This window comes from Phascolarctos cinereus, unplaced genomic scaffold (assembly GCF_003287225.1).
Source record: "Phascolarctos cinereus isolate Bilbo 61053 unplaced genomic scaffold, phaCin_HiC Scaffold_726;HRSCAF=1367, whole genome shotgun sequence".
Lineage (NCBI taxonomy): Eukaryota > Metazoa > Chordata > Mammalia > Diprotodontia > Phascolarctidae > Phascolarctos > Phascolarctos cinereus.
This window is the reverse complement of record NW_027556098.1, coordinates 103728721-103754765: the sequence shown is the minus strand read 5'-3', so window position 1 is coordinate 103754765 and position 26045 is coordinate 103728721. Positions and strand designations below refer to the sequence as shown.

General features: G+C 38.1%; 1 protein-coding gene across 1 annotated transcript in view; it reads left to right on the top strand.

Moving 5' to 3' along the window:
- Nucleotides 1–26045, top strand: part of USF3 (upstream transcription factor family member 3) — a 39550-nt gene that overhangs the window by 712 nt on the left and 12793 nt on the right. The window contains exons 2-6 of the mRNA XM_021007121.2: nt 15232–15360; nt 16583–16647; nt 18911–18939; nt 23698–23780; nt 25526–25622. Coding sequence (XP_020862780.1) covers nt 15352–15360; nt 16583–16647; nt 18911–18939; nt 23698–23780; nt 25526–25622 — 283 coding nt within the window. The 5' untranslated portion in view covers nt 15232–15351. The remainder of the gene's footprint in view (nt 1–15231; nt 15361–16582; nt 16648–18910; nt 18940–23697; nt 23781–25525; nt 25623–26045) is intronic.

Sequence of the window (26045 nt, the reverse complement as noted above, 5' to 3'; positions counted from 1 at the left end):
AGCTGCATGGAGACCGGCTCTGAACGGCCTTAGCCCCTTGTCAGCCCTACTTTGCAGTCTTTCCTCTATTTCCTAATTTCCTCTCTGTTTCCTAATTACCTGCATCCCCCTCTCCCCTCAGACTTGAGCTTAGGGTTTGCACCTTTACTCCCGGGGTCTCTTCCTCCAGAGAGTTATCTAGCTCCTGAGGCCAAACTGCTGTGTAAGTCAGTGAACAGGCATTCACGAAGCACTTAGCATGCGCCAGGTACTGTGCTAAGCTCTGGGGATACAAAGAAAGGCAAAACGAGGAAAATTCCAAAATTTAATTTCAATTCATTCCACTCGATTACTCAGATGGATCTCTGATCTCATCAATGTGTATGTTTCCTTTCAGCTCCTTGTGCCATCTTATCCTGTGGTACTCCCCATGCCCATCCTGATCTGTTTGCCATATTGTTCTTTAAGCATCCACAGCTTTAAGTGCCATATAGAACACAAGAAAGACAAACTTGACCAACATAGTCTGAATGAGAAAGTGGGTTGGTTCTTTTAAATAGTGGGTGAAACAGGGTACAGAGTTCATAAATTTATATTTTGTATTGAAATACATAGATAAGACAACTTATTGTCGGTACAACAGCTTTCTTCAAAGAAGAAAAACTGGCCTTTTTTAAAAGATAAATTCAGCAATCTGACCCTAACCTCCAAATATCCTGTTGAATTTTTTCAGCTAAACGTCATGCTTCATGTGATGACCAGTTGTGGTATGGGAGAGGTCGGGAACAAAAGCATCTTGATTTTAGTGTCATTTTATTTTTGCAAAGTGCTTTAAAAGCATTTTAATCACAGTTCACCTCTTAATAATAGGCTTATTGAATGACTTTGAATGTTTATTGGAGTGGATTTATAGATCTCATAGCTTACTCTAATGAAGGAACATGCATTCCTGAATACTAAATTTTCTCAGTATTTAAAGGAAGCAGTTAAAAAACTGGACTTTAATGTTATGTCTGACTCGTGCTTGTTTACTGTATAGGAAAATCACTGACAAATGTATTCACCATAGTTCTGAAATAGCAATTTTCTGTTATTTGTCAAAGAGATGCCTTGAAAATAGCAATTCTGAAACTGTACACTATGCAATCAGTGAACCAATCATGTAAAAAGAATTGACAACTTTTTTCTGTTTCCAGAACTTTAGCATTGTTTTCTGTATTTCAGTATTTCCAGAGATCTGTGATTTCATGTATGTGGGTTTTAGGAGATGACATGAATTGATGCAAAAAAAAAAATTCATCACCTGGTAGGTAGCCAGCCCTCTACTGACGGACCTCTTCACATTTAACTAGGTTGTTGCTTGGCCAATAGACATTCAGCCTATCACTGAACTGAAAGTCAGTATAGTTATGATAAGGAGAAAAAGCTATTTTAGTACAAGAGAAAAATATCTAAATTTTAAACTACCGCAAGAATAAGTGGGTAACCACTTCAGAAGTGACTGAATATAAAGAGAGGCTCAAACTTAGTTCATAAATTACTGCTCTCCTAACCTTGTTCACCCCATTTCCCTTTTTTAGAATGCTTTTCCTTTTTTTTCTTTGTCTGTTTAGCTTTTCTTCTTTCTTTAAGGCTCATCCTTCCTTCTCTTTTGAGAAGTCTTCCTAGATCACTGCAGTTCCCAGTCATTTCTTCCCTGAATCTAGATCATAGAATTTTAGATCTGAAAAGGAGTTTAGAGATTATATAGACCCAACTCCCTAATTTTGCTGATAGGGCCACTGAAACTCTGAGAAATAAGGTGTTTTACCAGTGTTCCAGAGCTAGTTATTGGAAGAATTGGAACTAGAATTGAATTTTCTTGACTTTTTAGTCCACAAGTGTTTCTCTAGCTTTTGTCTATACCATTCTTTTCTTGAACATTATTATTTAACTTTTCATGTATGTACTTCTTAATTCTCTAACTAGATTGTAAGAGAGTAAGAAACGTCTAGTAATTTTTTTTCAGCTTCTCCACAGCTTTTAGCACATGCTTTGCTCATGGTGCACAGCTCTTGTTTTTTGATTATTTGAAATAATCAGTTTTGTTCAAATATATTTTTGCCATTCTAATTTTGTTCAGGTTCAGTAGTTTTATCAAATACATAGATTTTGTTACATTTTGAGTCTATTTGCCATTATTGGGATTTTTTTGATTGAAATTACACTTTTGGCTAGTGTGTTTCAGGTGTTCTTTGTGTAATTCTTCAGTTTTGAATTCAATTTGGAAAAGATGTATCACATACCCTTTAAATGCAAGGCACTGTATGAGATGCTGGGGATTAAAAAAAACAACAACCCACAAACAAATGAAACTGTTTCAGCCCTCACAGAGTTTACATTCTATTCAGAAGCAATACAAAATATGTACATAGTAATTCCCAGGGGGAGGGCATATGTCTAATATGGAGGGTAGTTTGTTAACAGTGGAGGTGAGGAGGTAAAGGGAAGTGCATGTTGGATATCACAATGGAAGGGTACTGTGAATTGGGCCTGGGACACAGAAGGGATGAGACCCACGTGGATGGGTACAAAGAAAAGGGGAATAGTGGCAGGGAAGGGAATTTTGCCCAAGGCAGCCTAGTACTCCAAGTGCAACAAAATAGGGTAGCAACGATGTTGTTGATTTGATTATCGATCCTTGAGAGAGAGAGAGATTTGTAGTGTGAGGAATGCACCAGTGGCAGGGCGGTCTGGTTCTTTCTGAAGGAAAGGGATCTGTAGAGTCCAGAGTTATGGCAGGTCATAGACATGTAAGACATATTTGAATTGAGATGTGGGTAATAAGAATCCTCCCTACTCTGTAATCACCTTCAGGTTTGGGGTAACTAAAAATAAATTTTGTTCAGGACACAATTTTTGTTGAGACTGTTTTTGTCAGTGAAATCTGTATAGCTTTCAAATAGCTTAACTAACAGAGATAGCACAATTAGTTCATCCCCTTTTAAAAAAAGTATTCAGCACTTACTTAATTTTGCAATTGCTGGGCTAAGTGTACAAAGAGTACTTCAGAAAACACATTCCTACCCTCTGGCATGAGTTAAGAATAGCAAGATAGCTTAGTGTTAGCTGGCTTCTGCAATGAAATAGTCTTATGATGTCCCTTACTTCCAGCTGTTCCATACTAGGGGATTGAACTGTGGGATAATGACAGACCCTGTTAGTTCTGTCTGATCCTTTCCTACTCTACCCATATGTGTACCTTGAATCTTTCATTCAGAGTTCCAAAGTTTGGCTCTTGTAATCAATAAAGAGCTTGTGGAATGTCTCCTAAGAGTAAGGCTATTAACTGTTCAGTTGGATGATTATTCCTTTTCTCATTAAATTTTACATATGGTTGCAGTTGCATTGCCTCAGAAGGCCTAATCTTCTAATTATAATGGTAGGCTGTGATAAGTAGCTGCTATTAATGCCTATATGTTGTATGTTTTAAATTCAATTCAGCAAATATTTATGGAGCACATACTTAGAACTGCTAGTTGCTGTAGATATGAAAAAAAGTACAGGAGAGACCCTGTCTTTCCTATTGTGGATGTAAGTAAGATATGCATGTAACAGCAAAAGCACAATATGTATCTGTAAGAGATAGTGACCAAATTGTGTAGTAAGGTATCATAGGTGCTGAGAAAAATAATAGAGCAGTATAAATTAGAGTCCTTAAGGAGAGCTTACTGGAGGAGATGGAATTTGGGATGATTCTTAATAGGATTTGGATAAACTGCAGTGGAAAGAGCTTTCTAATTGGGGAACATAAACAAATACAAGAATAGAAAAGGTTTGTAAAGATACTGCTCTCAGTGAGGAAGGAGGATACTTAGTGGGAAATTGTGGGTGTAAGATTGGGAAGGAGGGGCCAGTTGATGTAGCATTTTGTTTTCCAGGATGAGTATCATCAGTTTTAATCCAGCAGGCAGTAGGAGGGGAAAATAATAGATTTTTTTTTTGTAGGAAGGGTAGTGACATGATGGGCAATAGAGTATAGGACTTTTTTTTTCCTCAAGAGAAGAGACTTTGCAAGCAGAGACACTAAACTATTTCATTTGAATAGAGCCTGGACTAAGTTGATGAAGTGGATAGAAAATTGGAGTGATGGAAGTGAGGAACATTGGAAGGAAAGAATTGTCAGAAGTTGGTGAGAGAGAAATAGAAGATGAACTCTGACCTTAGACAAATCAGAAATGGTGGTGTTGACCAAAATGGGGAAATTGAGAGTGAGATTGGTAATAATCTCAGTTTGGGACATGTTGAGTTTGAAGCAATTAATTGCCTGATGTCCAAGTGGAAATATTTTGAAAACAAAACTAGTCTAAGAATTGGTTTGGATAAGATCAGAATTAGAGATATAGATTTGGATGTCATTCAGTTGAACGGATATTTAAATACTATTTAAAAACTGCCATGATAGGCTCTAGGGAGAAAAAGGATAAAAATGAAACTATTCTTGGGTTGATCCAATGTGTGCACAAATGTAATATAAGATAATTTGAGGAGAGAGAGAACACTAATAGTTATAGAATGGCAGAGAGGGAAGGTTTTCTTAGAGTGGCACCTCAACTAAGCCTTGAGGGAAGGCAAGGATTCTGAAGAGTAATTTGAAGGAGATCATTCTAGGCGTGGGCAGTGGCACATGCAAATGTATAGAAGCAAGACATGGAGAGTCAAATTCAGAAAACAGTAGTACAATATGGTTGAAGCATAGAGTGCATAAGAAGAGATTTGATGTTGAGAGAGACTGGAAAGATAGGCAAAGAGCCAGATTATGGATGACTGAGATGCCTAGCCTGGGAGTTTGTGTTTTATCCTAAAAGCAAAAGAAAACCATGGAAGGTTTTTGAGCAAAGGAGTGATGTGGTAAGATGTGTAACCTAGGGAATTTATTTAACAGTTGTGTAGAGAATAAGTGGCACAGAGAATAATAGGCTGGAAGCGGGGAAGACCAGTTTGGTTGTTTTAATTGACCAACAAATGGGTTGGTGGTGTTGTTCAATCCCCTCATCTAGTAGATGAAGAAACTAAGGCTCAAAAAAGTTAAGTGACTTGCCAGGGTTACACAGCTAGGAAGTGATAGAGGCCGAATTTGAACCCAGGTCCCATGATTCCAAGGCCATCACTCTTTTACTCTACCAGGAGTTTGGCTGTGAGAGAAGGAAGAGATGCAGGGTATGGCAATGCCAAGTGAGGGTTGGGTGTTTTTTTTTTCCCCAAAACTGGGAAGACCTGGAGCCCCTGAGGAAGGAACCAGTAGATAAAGAGAAATTGACAATGAAAGAAAAAGGCAATGAGGGACCATCAAATATCATCAGTATTTGTTCAACATTGACTTATTAAGGCCCTGCTGTGCTCAGCATTAGGGGAATACTATCCAGGTAATCAATGAAATTATAAATTAATGTTCTTATAGAAGAATCTAAGATTATAGTCTGAGAGCTGGAAGGGATCTGGGGGTCATTGAGTCCAACCCTCTTCATATATTTGATCAAGGTCACATAAGTAGTAGCAGAACCAGGGTTCAAACTTGGGTGTTTGGCTCCAAATCTAGTTCTTGTTTTCCTACACCATGCCACTTCTAAGGGGAATATTGAATACGTATGGAGGTAAAAGGAAGAAAGCAAAATCATGGAGTGGTTAGATATAGAAGAACCAGTATAGTAGATAACAGAAATAAAAGGAGATTTTTTTAAAGTGAGTTATTAGCAGAAGAGTTTTTGTAGAAAAGAAAAGTAGGACAAAAGTGTTTTGTGAGAAGGAAGTCTTTGTTGATCTCTAAGGAATTTGCTTCCATTGAGTAGAGATCCTGAATGTAATGCAATGAGTGAAATGGTGAGGGAGTAGATACTGTATATATAAAGTTTGCCTTTGAGAAATTGGACAGTAAACTGAGGGAGAAAATATGATGGCTAAAGAAGGTAATAGAGTTAATAGGTTTGTCCATCACTGGGAAAACCTGTGTTTTGAAAACAGAAGAGTGCTATTGGAGAGGGAAGAGAGAAATGTGGGGCAAATGGCACAGGTGGAGGGTGAATGTTAGAAAGTAGCAGGGATTCTCTTACTCTAAGACTGTAGGGAAGAATGAGAAAATAGATGGAATCAGATGTGTTAAAGTGAACAGAAAGGCATATGACCCATATCAACATAAGATTATCTGCTGAGAATGGGGAGGAAGGGAAATTAAAGAGCTTGCTAGGCCTGCACAACAGTTGCTTTATGAAGTTTCTGGGATTAGAGGGTCGTGATATTTAAAAGGACCACAGAGATCATTTCACCAAATGCTCTAATTTTATAGATGAGAGATAAGAGATGTAGAGATGTTGTGACTTCTCCATGGTCCTACAGATAATAAGTGACAGAATCAGGATTACAACCAAAATCTTCTGATTCCAAGCCCAATGTTCTTTTCACTATATTGTAATCAAGTTAGCAAATCCTTGCTAATGCTCAAGCAGCCTTACTAATTGATATTTGGACAACTTAATTACACAGTTGGCTAAATCAGTATAGTTCTAGCAGCAGTTGAGAACCTGAGAAGAAAAAGATGATGAAGGTGATGGAAGGATGGGGACTGGCATGACAACCTGCTAAGCATTTGAGGGTGGTGGTAAGGGAAGGAGGTCACTACAGAGGAGAGGGCATAGTGTTAAAGAACAAAAGGTATGTTTTTCCTTTGAGACTGAAGGAGAAGATGAGAGAATAAGTGTAGAGTTAGAAATGTGTTAAGGTGAATGTACGGATAAGTGATCCTGTTAGGACAGCTAGGAAGGTAACTGATGTCATAAATGAAATAATAGGAAAGGTTGAGGTAAAAGCATCTTAAATGGGTCTGGAAAAGATGACACTGTCAGAGAGGGGAGTATCAAGGTAGGCATTTCTTACAAGGGTCTTCTAATAATGAGGCCCCCTGTGGAGCCATGCCATTTAGGAGGAGATACACAGTTGAGATATCACAAAGAGAATATTCCAGGAGTGCACTGGGACCAGCCTTTAAGGCCTTGTTAACATTTGTCATTTATTGACCATGTTGTTATATGCATTTGGGGGATTTTAGGCTTTTTGTTGAAACTAAGAAGTCAAAACTACAATTAATTGCAATAGAATTTGGTTCTGCCAATTTTCAAAATAAATAAGCATTAAGTTTCTGGTACTTAATTCAAATTCACTAACTTTAAAGAAATATTCCTTTTACTTCATTTTATAACTTTTAGCAGAATATATGTGTATGTGTATGCATATATATATATTCACACACATGTATGAATATATGTACATATACATACATATGTACATAAACACACAGGTATCTGTTGTTCAGTCATTTCAGTTGTGTACAACTCTTTGTGACCCCTTTTGGGGTTTTCTTGGCAGAGATCTGGTGTGGTTCACTATTTCATTCTCCAGCTCATTTTACAGATGAGGAAACTGAGGCAAACAGGGTTAAGTGACTTACCCAGGCTCACACAGTTAGTAAAGTATCTGAGGCCAGATTTGAACCTAGGAAGAGGAGTCTTCCTGACTCTAGGTCTGGCACTCTATCCACGCTGCCAACTAGCTGCCTCACACCAGTGTGCTTGTGTATGTTCACAGGGGCGTGTATGTGTGTGTGTGTGTATGTGTGTGTGTGTGTGTGTGTGTGTGTATGAATTAAAATTATGGTTGAAATTAAAAAGCTTCGCACTAATAAAATCAATACAACTAGAGCAAGAAGAGAAGTGGTTGATCAGTTCAGGGAAAAAAACTTTTTTGTCAAATATCTCTAATAAGGAGCTAATACCAAGATAATTATACATATATCTGGCTATCACACTATATACATACATATATAATATATATAAAACACTATATACATACACACACATATGTATGATATACATGTTGTTATTTTCTGTCCTTCATTTTCGAAGAGGACCATGACATCAGGAAGGTTTGCCCTGACTTGCAAGTGAATTGGATTTAAGTGAGGGAGGGCTGTGCAAAGTTACCAGCCTCACTTTCTCCTCTGGAGCCATCCATGTTATTTTTACATAAATATCAAACACCTCAAACCATTGCATAATGTATATATGGTCTAAGGATATGAACAAATAGTTCTCAAAGGAAAGAATAGTAGGCTGTTAACAGCCATATAAAAGTTTGCTCCTAACCCTTTTAAGAAAAATAGGAATGCAGATTAGAACAACTCTGAGATTTCATTTCATTGTCAGCAAAATGGCAAAGGTGATAGAAGATGGAAATTGTCAATGTTAAAAGAGTTATAGGAAGACAAGCATACCGATGTCCTTTGGGGAGAACTGTGAATTGATCCATCGGTTTTGGAAAGCAATCTGGAATTATGTTAGAAAGTGATGAAGGATGTTTAGGCCTTTTGACCCATTCATTGGTCCCACTGTTAAACATATATCCTAAGAAAGTTAAAAAAAGAAAGATCCTATCTATGTATACAAAAATATTCACAACAGAATTTTGTATAGTAGAAAAAAACTGGAAACAAAGTAAGATGCTCATTGATTGGGGAATAGCTAAATAAATTGTGGTACATGAATGTAATGGAATATTACTATGATATAAGAAATGATTAATATGAGGAATATAGGCAGGCATGGAAAGACTTGAATTGGTGCAAAAAGAAGTGAGCAGAACCAATAAATGACTGACACAATAACTACAGCAATATTAATAAAGAATAGCAGCAGTAAATTAAAACTGAGTGCTGTGGAATTAGAATGACCAAGCTTGACCCTGAAGAAGAGAAATGGAATACACCTCCCTTCTTTTCAGAGGTAGAGTATTAGTGTGTTGAACACTGCTTGTGCTGTTGGACTTGATTGTTGCATTGGCTGATTTTGCTGAACTGCTTTTTTCTCTCTTTTATTCTTTGTTATAAGGTATAGTTTTGCTTGGGGGGAAAGAGGGAATATTGGGAAATGAACAGAATATAAAAACAAGATAGTACACATCTTTTTAAAAATTAACTCTAGGGGCAGCTAGGTGGCCCAGTGGATAGAGCACTGGCCTTGGATTCAGGAGGACCTGAGTTTGGGTCCGGCCTCAGACACATGACACTTACTAGTTGTATGATGCTGGGCACGTCACTTTACCCCATTGCCTAACCAAAAAAAAAAATTATCTCTGGTACTATGAGACTTTTATCTTTAACCATAACCATATTTAATATAATGGTGATTAGTGGAACCTAAAATAAGTCCTGGTCCTCATCTTTGTCTGAAGTGACTCATCTTCTTACAAGAACATATGAATCCCAAAACTCACATCTCCTTACTCTCTCCTGGCCCTGGGATCCTTCCCCACTTCTTATTGGAGGGGGTGGAAGGTGGACATTGAAGAGCTTATTTCAGATCTATTTAAGGAAGGGGCTCAGTACAGCCACGTCTTTATTTTCTTACCCTCTGCTGGTCTTCATCATGGCTCTGTGCTTTATTTTCCTACCCCCTTTTCAGCTTTTTAAAAAATGTGTTCTCTTCCTTTCCTTCTCCCCCCCCCCCATTATGTATTATCTTCCTCGAGGGCAGGGATTGTTTTTTGCTTTTCTTTGTATCCTCAGTGCTTAACATAGCCCCTAGCACATAGTAGGAGCTTAATAAATGTTTGTTGATTAATAGGTTGAACCAATGTAATCAATTAACAAATATTTAATGGGACCATAACTTTAGCATTGCAAAGGACCTCACAAGGCAGTGAGTATAACCCCCTCATTTTACAGATGAGGTTGCTGAAGAGGAGTTAGGTGACATAATTTTCCCAGGGTCACACGCTAGTAAGTGGCAGAATCTGAATTTAGTTCTTCCTTACTCCAAGTCCAGCACTCAATCCGCTGGCCACCTAGCTGCCCAATTGAGTGCTTATAATGTGCAGTTTACAACTCACTTCTGTTTATATCATATTCAGGTTGTTATTGTTTGGTGGTTTTCAACCATGTCTGACTCTTTGTGATCCCTTTTGAGGTTTGCTTGGCAAAGATACTGAAGTGGTTTGCCATTTCCTTATTTTACAGATGAGAACATGGAGGCAAACAGGGTTAAGTGACTTGCTCAGGGTCACGCAGCTAGTGTCAGAGGCTAAATTTAAACTCAGGTCTTCCTGATTCAAGGCTTGGTGCTCTCTACTGTGCCATCTAGCTGCCCATTCAACCTGTAGCAGTGATAAATTTTACAAGGTTGATAAGATATAAGATGAGGTCAAAATTCATAGTATCTTTTTTTTTCTTTCCTTCTTTGGCAAGGCAATCGGGGTTAAGTGATTGCCCAGGGCCACACAGCTAGTAAATGTCAAGTGTCTCAGGCCAGATTTGAACTCAGGTACTCCTGACTCCAGGGCTGGTGCTCTAGCCACTGCCCTACCTAGCTCCACCTAAAATTCATAGTATCTTAAAAAGGTTCTTACACCCATCAACATCACAGATCTAGTTTTTATTTCTTGTTCTGTAGGGGGATCATATAGCTATATACATACACATATATATTTTCATATATGTACATATGTGACACTCTGTGCAGTTATTTCCACGAATAAAAAACTCTTACTAGGGGCAAAAATTTGTAAAATCTAATGTTATTTGAATAGTTATAGTTTTCTAATTTGAAAGAGTTGTAATGCAGATTTGGAAACAGAGAGAATTACAGATTTAGTTAAGTTCTATTTCTCCAGTTGTATTACGGCTCAACTCTGTGCTAAATGGTGTAATGAAAGGACCTTTTTTTACATCATGGACTCATTTGTGACAATGTTCTGGCTACGACTTAAAGAATGGCTTTATAGTGAGAAATACTACTTAGGTTGTATACATATAATCAAGTACAACTATCCAGAAGCATTAGGGTTGCCCAGGTGATTGTGATAAGCCAAATAGAGTGATGGTTTCATAGAAAGGGAACTTTTGATTAGTGTTTTGCAGAAGCAGAGGGATTTGATTTGTCAGAATGAAAATCAGGGAGGGAATTTTAAATGAAAGAGGAATGACCAAGTGACCAAAATCTCACAAGGGGAGATCAGGCAAATTATTTGTGGTAATTGTACAGAGTATATACTGGACTGTAGTAGAAACTGGAGGGCATAAGGAAAAGGGAAGCCAGGTGGTAAAGAGGCTTGAAACCAAGAATTAAGAGTTTTAATTAGATTTGGGAGATTTTGAGAAGCAGTGATATGATCAGAATGATGTTTTGAGCAAAATGATTTTCTGAGTGTAAGATAAATTGAAGGTGGGATAGACTGGAAGTCAGCTATGAAGCAGTGGCGTATTTGCAATTGAATAGGACTTAGACCAGAAGTTTGAGTTTAGTTATGATGTTATTTCAGTATCCACTTGATCAAGGAAAGTTATGGATTAGTTTATGGTTTTGGAAATAGAGCTGACCTGAAAAATGTTACAGAGAAATTAGTGTCAGCACTTGATGATGGTCTGAGTGTGGGAGGTTAAGGAGATGAAAAAAAAAATACTTGAAGGTTCTGGGTCAGATCTTTCCTGATCAGTAGTACCTTGAATTTACATTGTCATCGACTTTGTACGTGTTTCATATCTACTCATATGTGTACATGTTGTTTTCCTCAATAGAATATAAACATCTTGAGGTGAGGGACTGTTTAATTTTTGTGCCTATCACAAAACCAGATCATACTTGGCCTTATTAAATGCTTGATTGATACATTGATTTTGGGAGGATTGGTAGTACATCAAAGTTTATTTTGTTTTTCTTTTTTTTATTAATTTATTTTGATTTATCAACAATCACTTCCATATGCTTTTGAGTTTAAAATTTTTCTCCTCCTTCTTCCCCACCACCCTTCCCAAGATGGCACACAATCTGATATAGGCTGTACATATACATTCCTATTAAACATATTTTCACATTAGTGATGTTGTAAGTAATACATCAAAGTTTATTCATGAAGAAGTAGCAAATACAGAAAACTGGTTAGATGCGTGTAACCTAAAGTAACATCAACTCTTTTATAAAGTTATTGCCAATAATTGTGAAAATTTAAAATGTCTCAAAAAACAATCATTATAAACACCAAATTAGAAATTACACATAATCCTTAAGCTATGGAAAAATGATGTAAAATAAAATTAGCAGGATATAAAATACTTGCAGTTAAGGGCATTCAGGTTAGTTTTTTAAAGTCATCGAATCACAAACCATTGAAGTTGGAAGGGACGTTCAAGACCATCTGGTACAACTTCCTTGCTTTATAAATGAGGAAATGGAGGTGCCAAGAGGGGAAATGATTTGCTCAAGGCCACGTGACTGGTGAGAGGTAGAGTGAACCTAGAACTGCACCCATGATTTTAAAGGTCTTCCAAGTTTATATCTGTATTGTTCTTGTAACATATATGTCTCCAGGCAGAAGATGCTGCAGCTTTTGTTCTTCACATTTAGAAGCAGGGCCTAGTTATTCCTTAAGTGCAGATAACAAAGCAGCGATCCTTAGGAAAGTCTTGGAAAGGAATAGTTCTCACACATTCAAACCAAAGTACCATAAGAGTAGAGGAGTTCATTGTCTTCTTGACCTTAGGCAAATACTTTCCATCTTTGGATTTCAGTTTGCTCATCTGTAAAATGAGGTCTAGACCAGGGGTTCTTAACCGTTTTTTGTGTCATGGATCCCTTTGACAGTCTGGTGAAGCTCATGAACTCCTCTGCATAGTGTTTTTAAGTGCATAAAATAAAATACATAGGATTACAAAGGAAACCAAAGGTTGATGAAAATAAATGTAATTTTTTCCCATCCAAGTTCATGGACCTCCCTGAAAGCTGTCCATAGACTTCGAGGGGGTCCGTGGACCTCAGGTAAAGAACTCTTGGATTTTATACACTCTCAGTCCCTCCCAAGTTCAGATTTTTTACACTCTAAATCTCAGTCTTCCACATCCCCAGATGATTTTCAAGTAGTAATGATCTGTATTTAGATACTTCACAGATCAACTAAATGAATTCTTTTTGTAAAGGAAAGAATCTTTTGGTAATTAAAAATCTTCCTCTCCCCACTTATGTACACCAGCACAGCATTTAGTTAACAATTATTCACAGTGCAGTTCTCCAGATAATGCTCTCTTACCAGTTCTTAGTGGACAATGAGAAAATACAAAAAAGCACCAAAACCAAGCACTAGAATTCTGCTTAAGAGAAACAAACTTGACCGAGGTATGCGATAGCAAATTAGCACTCAGAAGAGTTTGGCTTAATTGTCTTCACAGGAAAAAAAAATTGGGTGGAGAATCCCTGTTGTCTAGACTATGACACGTAACCCATGGGGCTGGTCCATCAATATGTAGCTCTTGAACAGATGCTGCAGAAGAAGAGTAAAGTGGACTGAGAATTGAATAGGAGCTAGAAAATGGATTGAATTGCTTTTAACGTATAGTACTTTTAATGGCCATAAGGCTCTTTCTAAAACAAAGAGCCATCTTTTCTGCACCAATATTCTTGGTGATGCTATATCAAGAAGCATTTTTTACATGGTTTTGAACCATTGAATACCATAATATGGTATTCAGGGTAATTGGGATATACATGGTGAACCTAAGTAGGCAGCAGTATGTTACCAATGGAGAATTGCTCACAAGAAGTAGCATAAAAATTGCATGAAGAGGATCTGTAACCAGGAAAGGCTGGCTGGTCATGTAGCAAGAACAAGATAATAGTTTGGTGTGCATATATTGCCAAAAGACCTAGAGGAAGGCTCCCAGTTCATTGGATGGGATCTCAGTGATGGATATAGAGGGTATCATGGGTCAGAGTCCTTTGGATGAATTTTGATGAATGAGTTAAGAGCTGTATTTTGGGGTTTTTTTTGCTTTTTTGGTGAGGCAATTGGGGTTAAGTGGCTTGCCCAGGATCACACAGCTAGTAAGTGTCAAGTACCTGAGGTGGGATTTGAACTCAGGTCCTCCTGACTGCAAGGCCAGAGCTCTATCCATTGTACCACCTAGCTACCCCAAGAGCTGTATTTTGAAAGTAATGTCTATGCAAGTATGATCACAGATCAATTGAAATATCAAAGTATTCTGTAGGATGAGGTATACTCTATGGTTTATCATTTTGTCTTTACCTCATTGAACTAAACTGGAGGTTAAATAGTATTGGTTAAAATGCAGTCTTACCTGTATTCAAGACTGAGTGTTTGGTTAATGATATAGTAGGTAGGTCACACTTATTTAAGTACTTTAAGGTTTACAAAGCTCAACCCCTTTGCCTGTTTCTTGTGTTTAGTGAGTATATATGCCCGATTTCCCTGTAGGGACCTTCAACTATCTAGTTTAACTTTGTAATTTTACAGAAGCTAGAACTTGGGCCTTTTCCTGTCATAATTGTAGCATCCTTATTGAAATTTGTCAGTCTTTCACAGCTGACGTATGAAGATTCTGACTCCTTTTCTTGTAGTTTGCTGGGGAGGTTATCAGTGAACAGATATCAGTACTCAGAAAGTATAGGAGAATATGTGCTGACTGTTGTTGGGAAATGGGGGTAGGGTGGTAAGGTAGAAAGTCCAGCTTTAGCCCTAAACAGAGTAGTATGATTTGGGGGAGGGGGTCTTTGGAAGGTCTCCCAGCCTATTCTGCGTATAATTCTCCTTTTCACATTGTCACACTGTTTGACATCCCACCGATTTGAGAATTGTTTGAGTTTGCAAGAGACCTTTTAAAATTCAGATGTTTCTGAGGAAGACTTTCATTTAGTGATTTAACAGCCCTTTATTTAGTACCTGCTCTGTACATTGTGTGTGCTGTGCTAGGTATGTTAGCTCCCTTCAAGGCAAAAATAAAAAAAGATGTGAACCTGTCCTCAAGAAACCTCACTGTGAACAGTATGTAATTTGTTTAACTCTGGTTTTTTTCTTCCAGCCATTTCACCTGAATTTATTTTCATTGACAAAATAGTTTTAGTTGTTTATTGGATTAGGAAGTCTTGAGGATACTAGGTACCTAAGGAGAGGAGAGAATGCCTTTCAGGAAAGGATAATGGAAAAGATATTATGAGAGGATACCAAAGACCTCTTTCTTAGGATAAGCACCCAGGGAGAACTTTGACCTTGTTTCTGAAGAGGGATGGTATTACTCAAAGGGCAGTATTGTCTCCCAGGCAGTAAGGAAGAGGCCATGGCAGCCTGCAGGCCCTCTTGGCACATGTATACAGACCCTTATCCTATGTTTTTCTGTCAGAGAGCCAGGAACTGTAAATATCCTTTTATTTTTTCTCTTGATAGTAAGAAGAAATTATATTATATAGACAGTCTCCTGGCAGAAGATGATACATATGGATCAGAAACAGAAGTAAGAAGTTGGAAACCAGGAATCCAAAGTGAAGAAATTCTGTGAGCCTTTGGATGAGAAAGGTGATCAAGTATCCTTAAATACCAGGCATTATGATTCTTGGGTTTTTTACCAGTGCCTTGTTTTTAGGTGATTAATATCTTCACGAGTTTCTGGCTGGAGTTGTAACAAGCTTATGGAAGTGGTTCTTGAGCACATCCTTCTTCCTGGGACTCGTTTACCTATTTAACGTTGTTGTTCAGTCGTTTTCAGTTGTGTCCAATACTTCATGGCCCCATTTGGGGTTTTCTTGACAAAGATACTGGAATGCCATTTCCTTCTCCAGCTCACTGTACAGATGAAGAAACTGAGGCAAACAGGGTTAAGTGACTTGCCCATGGTTACATAACTAGTAGGTGTCTGAGGACAGATTTGAACTCAGGAAGATGAGTCTTCCTGACTCCAGGCCTGGGCACTCTATCCACTCTGCCACCTAGCTGCTCTAACCTTCAGGCAGGGCTCAATTCAGGTTTCACCTTCTTCAAGCTTTCTTCAAGTGTCCAAGCTCTGGGAGATTTCTCCCTTCTCTGAATTCCTGTAGGACATAATGATACTTTATTTTGGAAGTGGGGGAGTGGACCTCAGTCATTTTTTACTCTTAGGACGATTTTCCTCCTTTAAATACATCTTTATTTTATTCTTCTATTATCCTACAAATCTAAGCCAGAACTTGAAATGTCTTACAGAGAAAACATAGAAAAGTTTTTTTTAATTTATATTTTATTGAACATTTGAAAATTTAAACTGTAAAACAGTGATAGAAAGGGGACTGCCATTTTAACTTGTGTAGTACCGAGGAGAAAGAATGTTACAAGGAATGTAATGCTTTCTCCTTTCTCTCTCTCTGTCTCTCTCTCTCTCTCTCTCTCTGTTTCTCCTCTCGTTCTCTCATATCTAAACCAGCTTGTCTTTCAAGGCTGTTTCATCCTCTCTATGAAGCTTTATTCAGCTGATCTATCCCATAGAAATCTCTGCTTCTGAACTCTTCTAGTACTTGTTTCCTTTACTCTTCATTTCACACTTAGCATATGCTACCTTGTATTTTTCTGTTTATATCCTCTTTTTCCAACTAAGCCATAAGTTCCTTGAAGAATTGCCTTATGACTGTATTTGAAGCACTTGGCATAGTTCCTCTCCCAGAATAGACATGCAGTAAACACTGCTATTCCAATTCAAGTCAGTTTTCTGTGTTTTGAATTTCTGTATAATTTTTAATTGACAGTATATCTTTTCGTATCCTTCCAGGTCCTCCACTCTATAACCATGCCAGAGATGACAGAAAATGAAACTCCTACAAAGAAGCAGCACCGGTAAGGAACTAGTGCAGAGACAACATACTGACTAGTTAGGCTAGCAATTTTGTTCTTTTCAGCAAGCATTTATGTTATTTTTATTTTCAGATTCTTTTTTATTCTTATCATTTGTTTATATTCTACTCATTTTTCCTTAGTTTCTTCCTCCCCTGGGCTGTTGAACTCTTGCTTGTAACAAAGAAAAATATTTAAGCAAAGCCAACTGACAAAAGTAATTATATCTGACAGTGTATACCACATTCTGTCTCCATAGTTCCTCTCATCCCTCCCATCCCTATCAAGAGGTGGGAGGTGTTTGACAAACATTTATTTAATTAATTTAATTTACTTTATAAAGCATACGTACCTATGCTAGGTGCTGGTGACAAAAGACAAAAACAAGACCGTCTTCATACTCAAGGAGCTTACATTTTATTAGGTGGTTTATAATGTATACAAAAATAAATAAATATTAAATAACGGAGAATAATGTTAAATAATAGAGAATACTAACATTTAGATGTGATAGAGAAAGCTTCATAGAGCAGGTTGCACCTGAACTAAACCTTGAATAAAGATAAGGATTCAGAGAGGTAGAGATTAGGAGGGAGCACATTCCCAGCATGGGAGACAGCTTGTGCAAATATACAGGGAAGGGAAATGGAAGGAAGGTCTAGTTCAGGGAACATATAGTAGTCCCGCTTGACTGGAATGTAGATTTGTGAAATGATGTAATGTAAAATAAGGGCAAAAAAGCAAGTTGGAACTACATTGTAGAGAGCCTGAAAAGTCAAACAGGAGAGTTTGTATTTGATCTTAAAAGAAATAGGGAGCCACTGACGGTTTTTGAGCACATAAACAACTTGAGCAGGCCCAGGAAAAGGAGTCAAAGAGCCTAACTTAGAGAGGTGTCGGTGTGAGTGAAGAAAAGTAGACAATTAGGGGAAGTGTGATGATCGTAGAACCAACAGCACTCGACAATATTGGGTATGGGGGGTAAAGGAGAGAAAGTATTGAGATGTTCAGAAAGCAGTTGGTAATCCAGGACTAGGATTTGAGAGGGAGATTGTAGTTGATCTGTCGATTTGATAGTCATGCACATGTAAGTGATAATTGAACCCTTAGCATGAGATGAGATCATTTGGGAGAGAGAAGCAAGAGAGTCCAGTTTAGGGGAAGTGTAAATTTAGCTGCTATTTTACAATTCTCATGTATAGATGTTGATTTTTAAAACATGAAACCTGTTCATTTTGATGACATGAAAACCATCAAATTTTTTTTTGGGGAATTTTTATGAACACAAATGGAATAACAGAAACGGATAAATGGCTACATTTTTACTCACTTTATTCTTATTCATAGCTTTGTCTTTGTATCAAATGATAGTGGGCATCAGTATAACAGTACTGTATCTTCTATTTAAATTTTATTTAAATCTTTACTTGTGCATAAAACAGGCTCTGCTTGACTTTCTGATTTCTTTTTAGGTATTAGGCAATATGTGCTGATCTGAATGCCTTATATAGATATTTTATCATATTGCAGCCAGTTTTTGCTTCTTGGAATATGAACAAATATTTTTCTTAGACCCTTCTTGGTTTTGAGCTTCTTGTGCCATTTTTCTGCCTAGAATTAAGATGCAGGTGCTGTCATTAACACTTTTCTCTTTTTTGATCAACTAGCAAGATATGTATTCATGTAGTAGGTATTGTATAGCAAAAGGAGGAATCCAGTCCTTAAATTATTTGGCTTCAGATCCAGAATGACAACTTGTGACATTCATGTTGGGGTGGCACAAGGATCTTTGATGAATGACATATAAACTGAGCATTGCTGTTGTGCTTCTCTCACCTGTGCTTGTCACATTCTTCTCCTTTCTCATCCCCCTGCCACCTCAGCCACCCAAAAGGCTAGATGCTTATACACACATGAACACATTCATTCTTGCCTAATGCTCACTAGAAGAACGGGCATTGTGAATTTATGACTAATTCCTCAATTAGGCTTTTGCTTCCTGTGAATTCTTGAGACATAAGAATAAAGAATTTTATGGGTGTGACTCTTCCCTTCTTCCTCCCCGCCCCCTGTGCCCACCATTGTGGCTTCTAATTCACATTGAAATATCTACAATTGGGAGTTTCCAGACCACAGTACTTGCTAGGGAAATTTATCTTCATTTTGATTTCTTCCTTACTTACCAGATCAGATGTTCATTTATATGATTTGCTAAAAATCTTTGATTATTATTTTTATGCAGCCTATTTTATACCTTTTGTTACAGAAAGAAAAACCGGGAGACACACAATGCAGGTAAGAATATAAGAGTTTAACTTTTATATTTGGCATTCTCACACTCAGAATCAAGTTACTGACTTTGGAAACCTAGAAGAATTATTCATTTAGTCATGGAAAAGTACAGTTTTGCTATATTCATTTATTATAAGGGACCTATAATAAGCCCCTTTATAATAATAAAGTTATTATAAGAAGTCCCTTTGCAGTATTTAATTTTTATGAAGGACTCCAAAGTGTCAAGGAAGAAAAAAGACTTTGCTTAATCTGTTTCTGACTCACTGTTGCTTTAAATACTGAAATCCAAAGGTAGTGAAGCCCCAGAATCCATCATTTCCAATGACTTAGATGAATAACATTAATTAAGAAAATCCCAAAGTAATTGAAAGGCATGTATGTATGAGGAGAAAAAGGAGGTTTGCAAAATGTGTGTCACAGGGGTTCTTTCAGATCTTGAATGGAGAATTCTGAGTTTATCAGTTACCAGGAGGGAAAAAACCCTCAGATTTTTATTTATATTAGGTAATTTTAATGTATTTTTCATGTGGAGTTTGACCATACTGAAAGACAGTGTAAGAAGCACAGGAGTTATTTGTGCATATACTTATAATGCTTCGAGCTGAGTAACTTTTTATTTACATCAAGGTATAGAGCCAGGAGAAGCTTTCTTTTCCTATAGGTGCCCTCATCATTCCACTGAAGACCCTGGAAAAACCTGATCTGTTTCCCTGCTGATGCAGGGAAATGTGTGACTGGCCCAGGAGGAGATTACTACTCTCCAGGCAGAAAAATATCTTTAGTGTTAAAGCCTTTGGATTTAAATTGTATGCTCTGTTTTGCTTTTTTTAAAAGCTGTGTCTGGAACTAGGGGGTGGGGAGAGCAATCAACATTTCTCATTTTTTCCTTCATTTCTCCCAAAGAAAAACAATCTGTGATAGATAGAAAGCCAGCCTTGAAACCTGAAAACCTGGGTCTAAGTCCTGCTGTCCTGGTTCTGTGACTTAGAATAAGTCACTTAACTTCTCAGCGCCTCAGGCAGCTCTCCAGTCAGTCAGCCAGCAGGGATGGCACTGGCCTTGCAAAGAAAGGGAAACAGTAGTCCCTGCCTGTAATGGGGGAAGTAACCTTAAAACAACTATATACGAACAACATAGATAACAGGATACATGAACACTAAAAACAGAGGATTTTATGTTTGATCCTAGAGGTCCTAAGGAACTTCTGGAACCTATTAAGTAGGAGCAGACCTGTACTTTAGGAAGAGGAAAAAACATTTCTGTAGCACCTGTTGTTGTTGTTGATCCTTTGTACTCAAAGAGGACCAATGACATCCTGACGTTGGGGGCAGCATGGAGTGTGTCAGACTGTGCTTGAAACAGTCCAGTATGAGCTCAGAAGGCTGTACCACAGGGTGGGCACAGATAGTCCTTTTGGAGATGTCTCTAGATTTGCGCATCTTATGTTTCCTTGGTCCTACTGTGATTCTGCTTTGCTCATAGAGCACAGCACTTTCTTTTATGTGGGTATGGTATGCTGAACAGTCCTGTGCCAGTGTCTCCCATGTCTCACAATTGATTCTAAGATTCTTCAGAGAGACCTTGAGAGTGTCCTTGCATCATTTCTTCTGACCTCTGTGTAAGTGCTTGCCTTGTGCAAGTTTTCTGTTAAATAGTCTCTTAGGTAAATATACATTTGGTATTCGGGCTGTGTGCCCAGTTCACCCTAGGCGTGCTCTCTGCGGTAAAGTTTGAATGCTTGGCAGTTCACCTCGAGAGAGGACCTCAGTGTCCAGTACATTATTTTGCCGGGTGATTTTCAGAATCTTCTTAAAACAATTCAAATGGAAGCAGTTCATTGTCTGGCGTGGTGCTGTTATACTGTCCGGGTTTCATAGGCGTACAACAATGAGGTCAGCACCGTGGCTCTGTAGACCTTCAGTTTGGTAGGCAGCCTGATATTTCTTCTTTCCCACACTTTCTTTTGGAGCCTCTCACACTGAGCTGGCTCTGGAAATGCTTGTGTCAACTTCATCATCTACGTCGACATCCCTGGAAACTATAGCATCTACTAGGTACCAGGCACTGTGCTAAGCAATTTACAGATGTTATTTCATTTGATCCTCACTACAGCCCTGGGACATAGGTCCTGTTATTATCCTCATTTTACAATTGAGGAAAATGAGGCAAACAGGTTAAGTGACTTGCCCAGGGTCACATAACTAGTAAGTATCTGAGGTCAGATTTGAAGTCAGGTCTGCCTCCCTCTTTCACTTTGTTCACTGTGCTACTTAGCTGCTTCATCAACTTGGCAGACCACAGCTGAGTGGAGGATGGAGTGAAATGGAAATAGACTTGAAGTGAGGAGACCAGCCAGCAGGCTATTTTGGTAGCCCTAGGCCTGAGATGATGAGTTCCTAAGCCAATGTGGTAGCAGCATCAGAGGAGAAGAGGGAGTGCTATGAAGAGAGAATTCACAATCCAGGTTGTGAGTCTACATGACTAGGAGCATGGTGGTGCCCTTGACAGTAATAGGGAAGTTTGGAAGAAGGGAGGGTTTTGGGGGAAAGATAATGAGCTCAGTTTTTAACAGTTGAGTTTAAGAAGCCTACTAGATGTCTAGTTCAGAATGTCCAGTAGGCAGTTGGAGATGTGAGATTGGAAGGTGAGAGAGGTCAGGGCTGGATGCCTACATTATTGGAGGGAGTTTTCCTCAATTGGGAGTTCCCTGTATCCTTCAGATCATAGGTCCAGTCCTTATCCTCATCCCTTTATCAAAAACATTTTCCTAAATATCGTCTCTGCATCCATTGCCAGGGAATTTGGGGAAAATCAAGGGGATGCTTCATTTATACTGTGTTGCTTTTATTTCCAGCCTTGTAAATTTATTCCAGTTGGAGGGGTTACTGGCAGAGCTGCCTAACTCTAACAGCAGCCTATTATGGGGGAGTAATCAGAGGCCCGCTAATAAATGATGTTCTCAGCTATAGATCAGAAGGCAACAAAAGTATCCACTATAAAACAGGTGTAGTTACCCATTGTGATAGGACCAGTGTTTTTTTTGACTCAGTGTCCCTGAGTTCCTGGACTTGACTGACTTCATTGACTTCCTCCTCCCATGTAGCCTGATTGGTTCCTGATTCCCTGGTGCAGCTTCCTGGCCTGGGGGCATAAAAGGGATCTGTCAGACTTGGTGGTTGCCCAAGACCACATGAGTCGCCATATGCTGATGATGTACTGACCAGATGTGTTTATCTGGACACGGTGGGGACCACATCCAGAGAAGTTACATCTCAGTGTCCTGGCTGTATATCCTTGCTGTGACAGAGTAAACCTCCTTTGTTCCATGAACACCTCTTTTCATCCCTACATTGAACCTGAACTAAGAGAGGGCAGACTTTATTTATTTATTAGTTAGTTATTTTTGGGCTGGGCAGTGGGGTTAAGTGACTTGCTCAGGTCACACAGCTAGTAAGTTTCGAATGTCTTAGGCTGGATTTGAACTCAGGTTCTCCTGACTCCAGGGCCAGTGCTCTGTACACTGCACCACCTAGCTGCCCCAAGAGGGCAGACTTTAGAGCCATGCCCACAACACCTGTGCTCTTAGAAGTATTATTACTAAAGAGGTGGATTTTGTTAAAGGTATTGACAAAAACCTGATATTTGTGAAGTTACTTCTCTGAGTTTTAATACAATTAAAGAAAATCGGTGTTTCTGTTATTTAGGAAATGGTTGTAGCTTCTTGTATATTTTCCTCTTTCCTTGCAACCTTCAAAAGCACAATTTTGCTATATTCTCATACGATGATTTCTCAAATCAGTTATAGAAATAACAGGCCACAAAATTTTGTATGGAAGTTGTGAGAATCCTGCAGGCCTAGAGTGGGCAGGCAGCCCTGACCTCACAGAGAAGGGACGAGTCTAGAAGCAGAAATTGTTTAGTTGTTTTAAGCCATGTACAATAAGCATTCCTCCACCTAACTAGCTGTCTAGCCTCCTTGAAAAGCTTTTTAAATATCTCTTTTATCCAGGTTGTCAGGTCTAGCACAGCAGCTAACAGTTAAGATGGTTTAGAGTTTGTGTCCCTTGGTAAAGCTATGCAAGTTCCTGATATCTTACTTTGGTTATGGGCTCTTGAGATTCATCATTTGTTAAAGTGTCTAGTAATTGTTAGTTTGAAATAAAATGCCACATAATAATGGACTAATGAATGTAGAATATAAACATCGCCATTCTTTCTTTTTGTAATTTTTGTCTGTCATTTCAATCTTCTACTATGCCTTGATGTGCTTGAGCTTCTTAAAGATCCCATAAAAAAGAGTAGCTGTATTTCTGTTTATCCAACATTGATCTTAAAACACCACAGGCCCTTTAAGAGTTTAAAGGGCTCTCAGAGGCTCCATAAGCCAACTAGTGCCTGACCAAGAATGCTTTCTATGTGGGGTAGTAAGAATACTAGACTTGAACTTGAGAGACCTGAGTTTGCATCCTGACTCTGATGCTAATTGTGTGACTCTGGGCAACTCTGTTAATCAACCTCTCAAAGCTCCTGTTTCCTTATGGGCAAAAAAAAGAAATGGGGATAATCATACTTGTACTACCTGTTTCATAGGCTCATTATGAGGGAAAAGCTCTTTGTAAATCTTTGACTAGTATAAGCATGTCTTAATAGTTATTTCTTTGAAATATCTTTCTGGATAGGAAAAGAGGTTAGATAGCACCTAAATATGGAATAGATATGACATTTCATTAGTTCTGTGATGACTTTTCTTCTATTCAGTGGAGAGGCATCGAAAGAAGAAAATTAATGCTGGAATCAACCGAATTGGAGAACTCGTCCCATGTTCACCTGCACTGAAGCAGGTAAACAGTCATTTATGCTTACATTCATTGCTTAGCAAAACCCTCAGTTGTTTCTTTCCACTTTGGACCTTTTCTTATCATTAGAATATGTCTGCCTCCCGTAGAGATCATGATGCGTGAGATATTTGAATAGTTTTGATTGTTTTTCAACATTTATAGAAACAAAACATCCAGAGTTTTGTCTTGAGTTACTAATTTCCATGACTGTGCCCCTCTTCACCACCTAAGTACTTTGCCTTGTATTAAATTGTACACATTGTTTACAATTATTTGTTTCATGCATATGTTCTGTCTCCCTAAATATATGGTAAGTTTGAGGGAAAGCATTATGTCCTCTTATTCCTTTTTTTCTCTACATAGTACACAGTAAATTTGTTGAATGCACCCTCATATGGTTTCTGTCCTGTCAGGTCCTGGTCTAGGTATTCACCTCTTGGCTGTCCCCAAAGGCAGGTGCAAGGGAGAAACTATGACCCTGCTTCTCTCTCCCCTCCCATCCCCAATCCTCTAAATTCCAAATGGAATCCAGTCTTGGGCATCTGAAAGCAGGAGTGGATAAAATTCTGGAATCATTATGGAGAAGAGCTGTAGATGCCTTCCAGATGACTCCTTTTCTCCATTTTGGACTCTCCACTACTGCTACATGCAGACAGTTCTTGCAAACTTATTTGTGGTGTAGAAACTGGTGGGCAATCAACCAGAGGGGATGGCAGGTAAACTTCATTAATTATTTGTGTGCCTATTTGCATAGCAATCTTGTAAAATAAAACAGCATGATTTTCCCCATCTTACAGTAAAAGGATATTGCTTAGGATCATATAGCAAGTCTCTGCTAGGGCTAATTATTAAAAATTTGGTGGACTTAGCTTGAGTCAAGAAAAATCCCTCTTTGCCTGGAAGTACTTACTGTGTTGCTAAAATCCAAGATTCAGCTTTAGGTGAGCCAGGGCATAGGAAAGTACTTTGCACTTATGTAACAATTAATACATTATCTCATTAGATCATCACAATCACTTTGAAATAAATAATACAGGGTATCACAAAAGTCTTGGTACAGCTTTAAGCTTAATAGTTTAAATAGTATTTAACTAAAAGCTTTTAAGTTTAAAAAACTAAAAACTTCACTGAGACTATAGTACAAATATTACTGTCTTTTTTTTTTTTTAACAAATAATGAAATTGGAGCTCAGAGAAGCTAGATGATTTGCCGAATTCACTTAGCTGGGAAGAAGCTGAGCCAGGACTAGAGACTAAGTTTTCTGATGCTGCTCGCTGCTCTCTCCACCACATTGTGATGTCTTTAATACACATGAATTGCCTACTATGTACTGTATATTGTGCTAAAGATGAAACAAGATGTAGTCTCTATCCTTATTGAGAGGTTTTTGTAGTGGCATTGGCGTATTGAAACATAATTAATGTTTATCAGAATATCTCAACACTTCAAGACATTTTGGTTTAAAATACAATTGTCCTGAATTAGTCTAGGCATAGAGAATGTTGGGGTATGACACTAAAACTCTTCAGTGAAACTTTTTTTTACTGTATCAGATAATACGTTTATAATGGTGGCTACACAGATATAATAACATGAAATGTGTTTGAGGATGGCATTGTTTTAAAGTTACATATAGACCAAATTTTCAGATATTCTTGTTGAGAACAAATGTAAGCCTACTTTTAGGATTTTGTGACTGTTTCTTACCATTTAATGAAATTTTTTAAAATTTGGGTTTCTCTGGCAGAGCAAGAATATGATCCTGGATCAAGCCTTTAAGTACATAACAGAATTAAAAAGGCAAAATGATGAGCTCTTACTCAATGGAGGAAACCATGAACAAGGTAAACATATATCTACTCACCCATAATTTCACTGTTCCATCATTTTTATATAATCAGATAAGTAGTGAATATTCTCAAGTTTCCTGCAAATTTTATTAAGTAGTGATACTAGGAATACTCACTTCTTTTTCTTATGGTTGTGTCTTCCAGTGAGGGCAACATGAAAAGGTTGTAGGGCAGATTTCTGCTTAGTTTAAGTTGAAGCCAGGATCAGTTATTATGATCAGTTATCAATTATTATAGCTATGCCCACTCATGTCTCCTCACATTACTGGTAGGGACAGAAATAGCTGATGCCTCATGATGGTGTGGAAGTGACCAGCAGTTTTCAGAGGCGGTACCAGCAGAGCTCAGGCTCTACCTGCCCTCTTCTACAGTATGTAAAGGCTTCATTTCCAGATGAAGATATTGAAATTCAGAAAG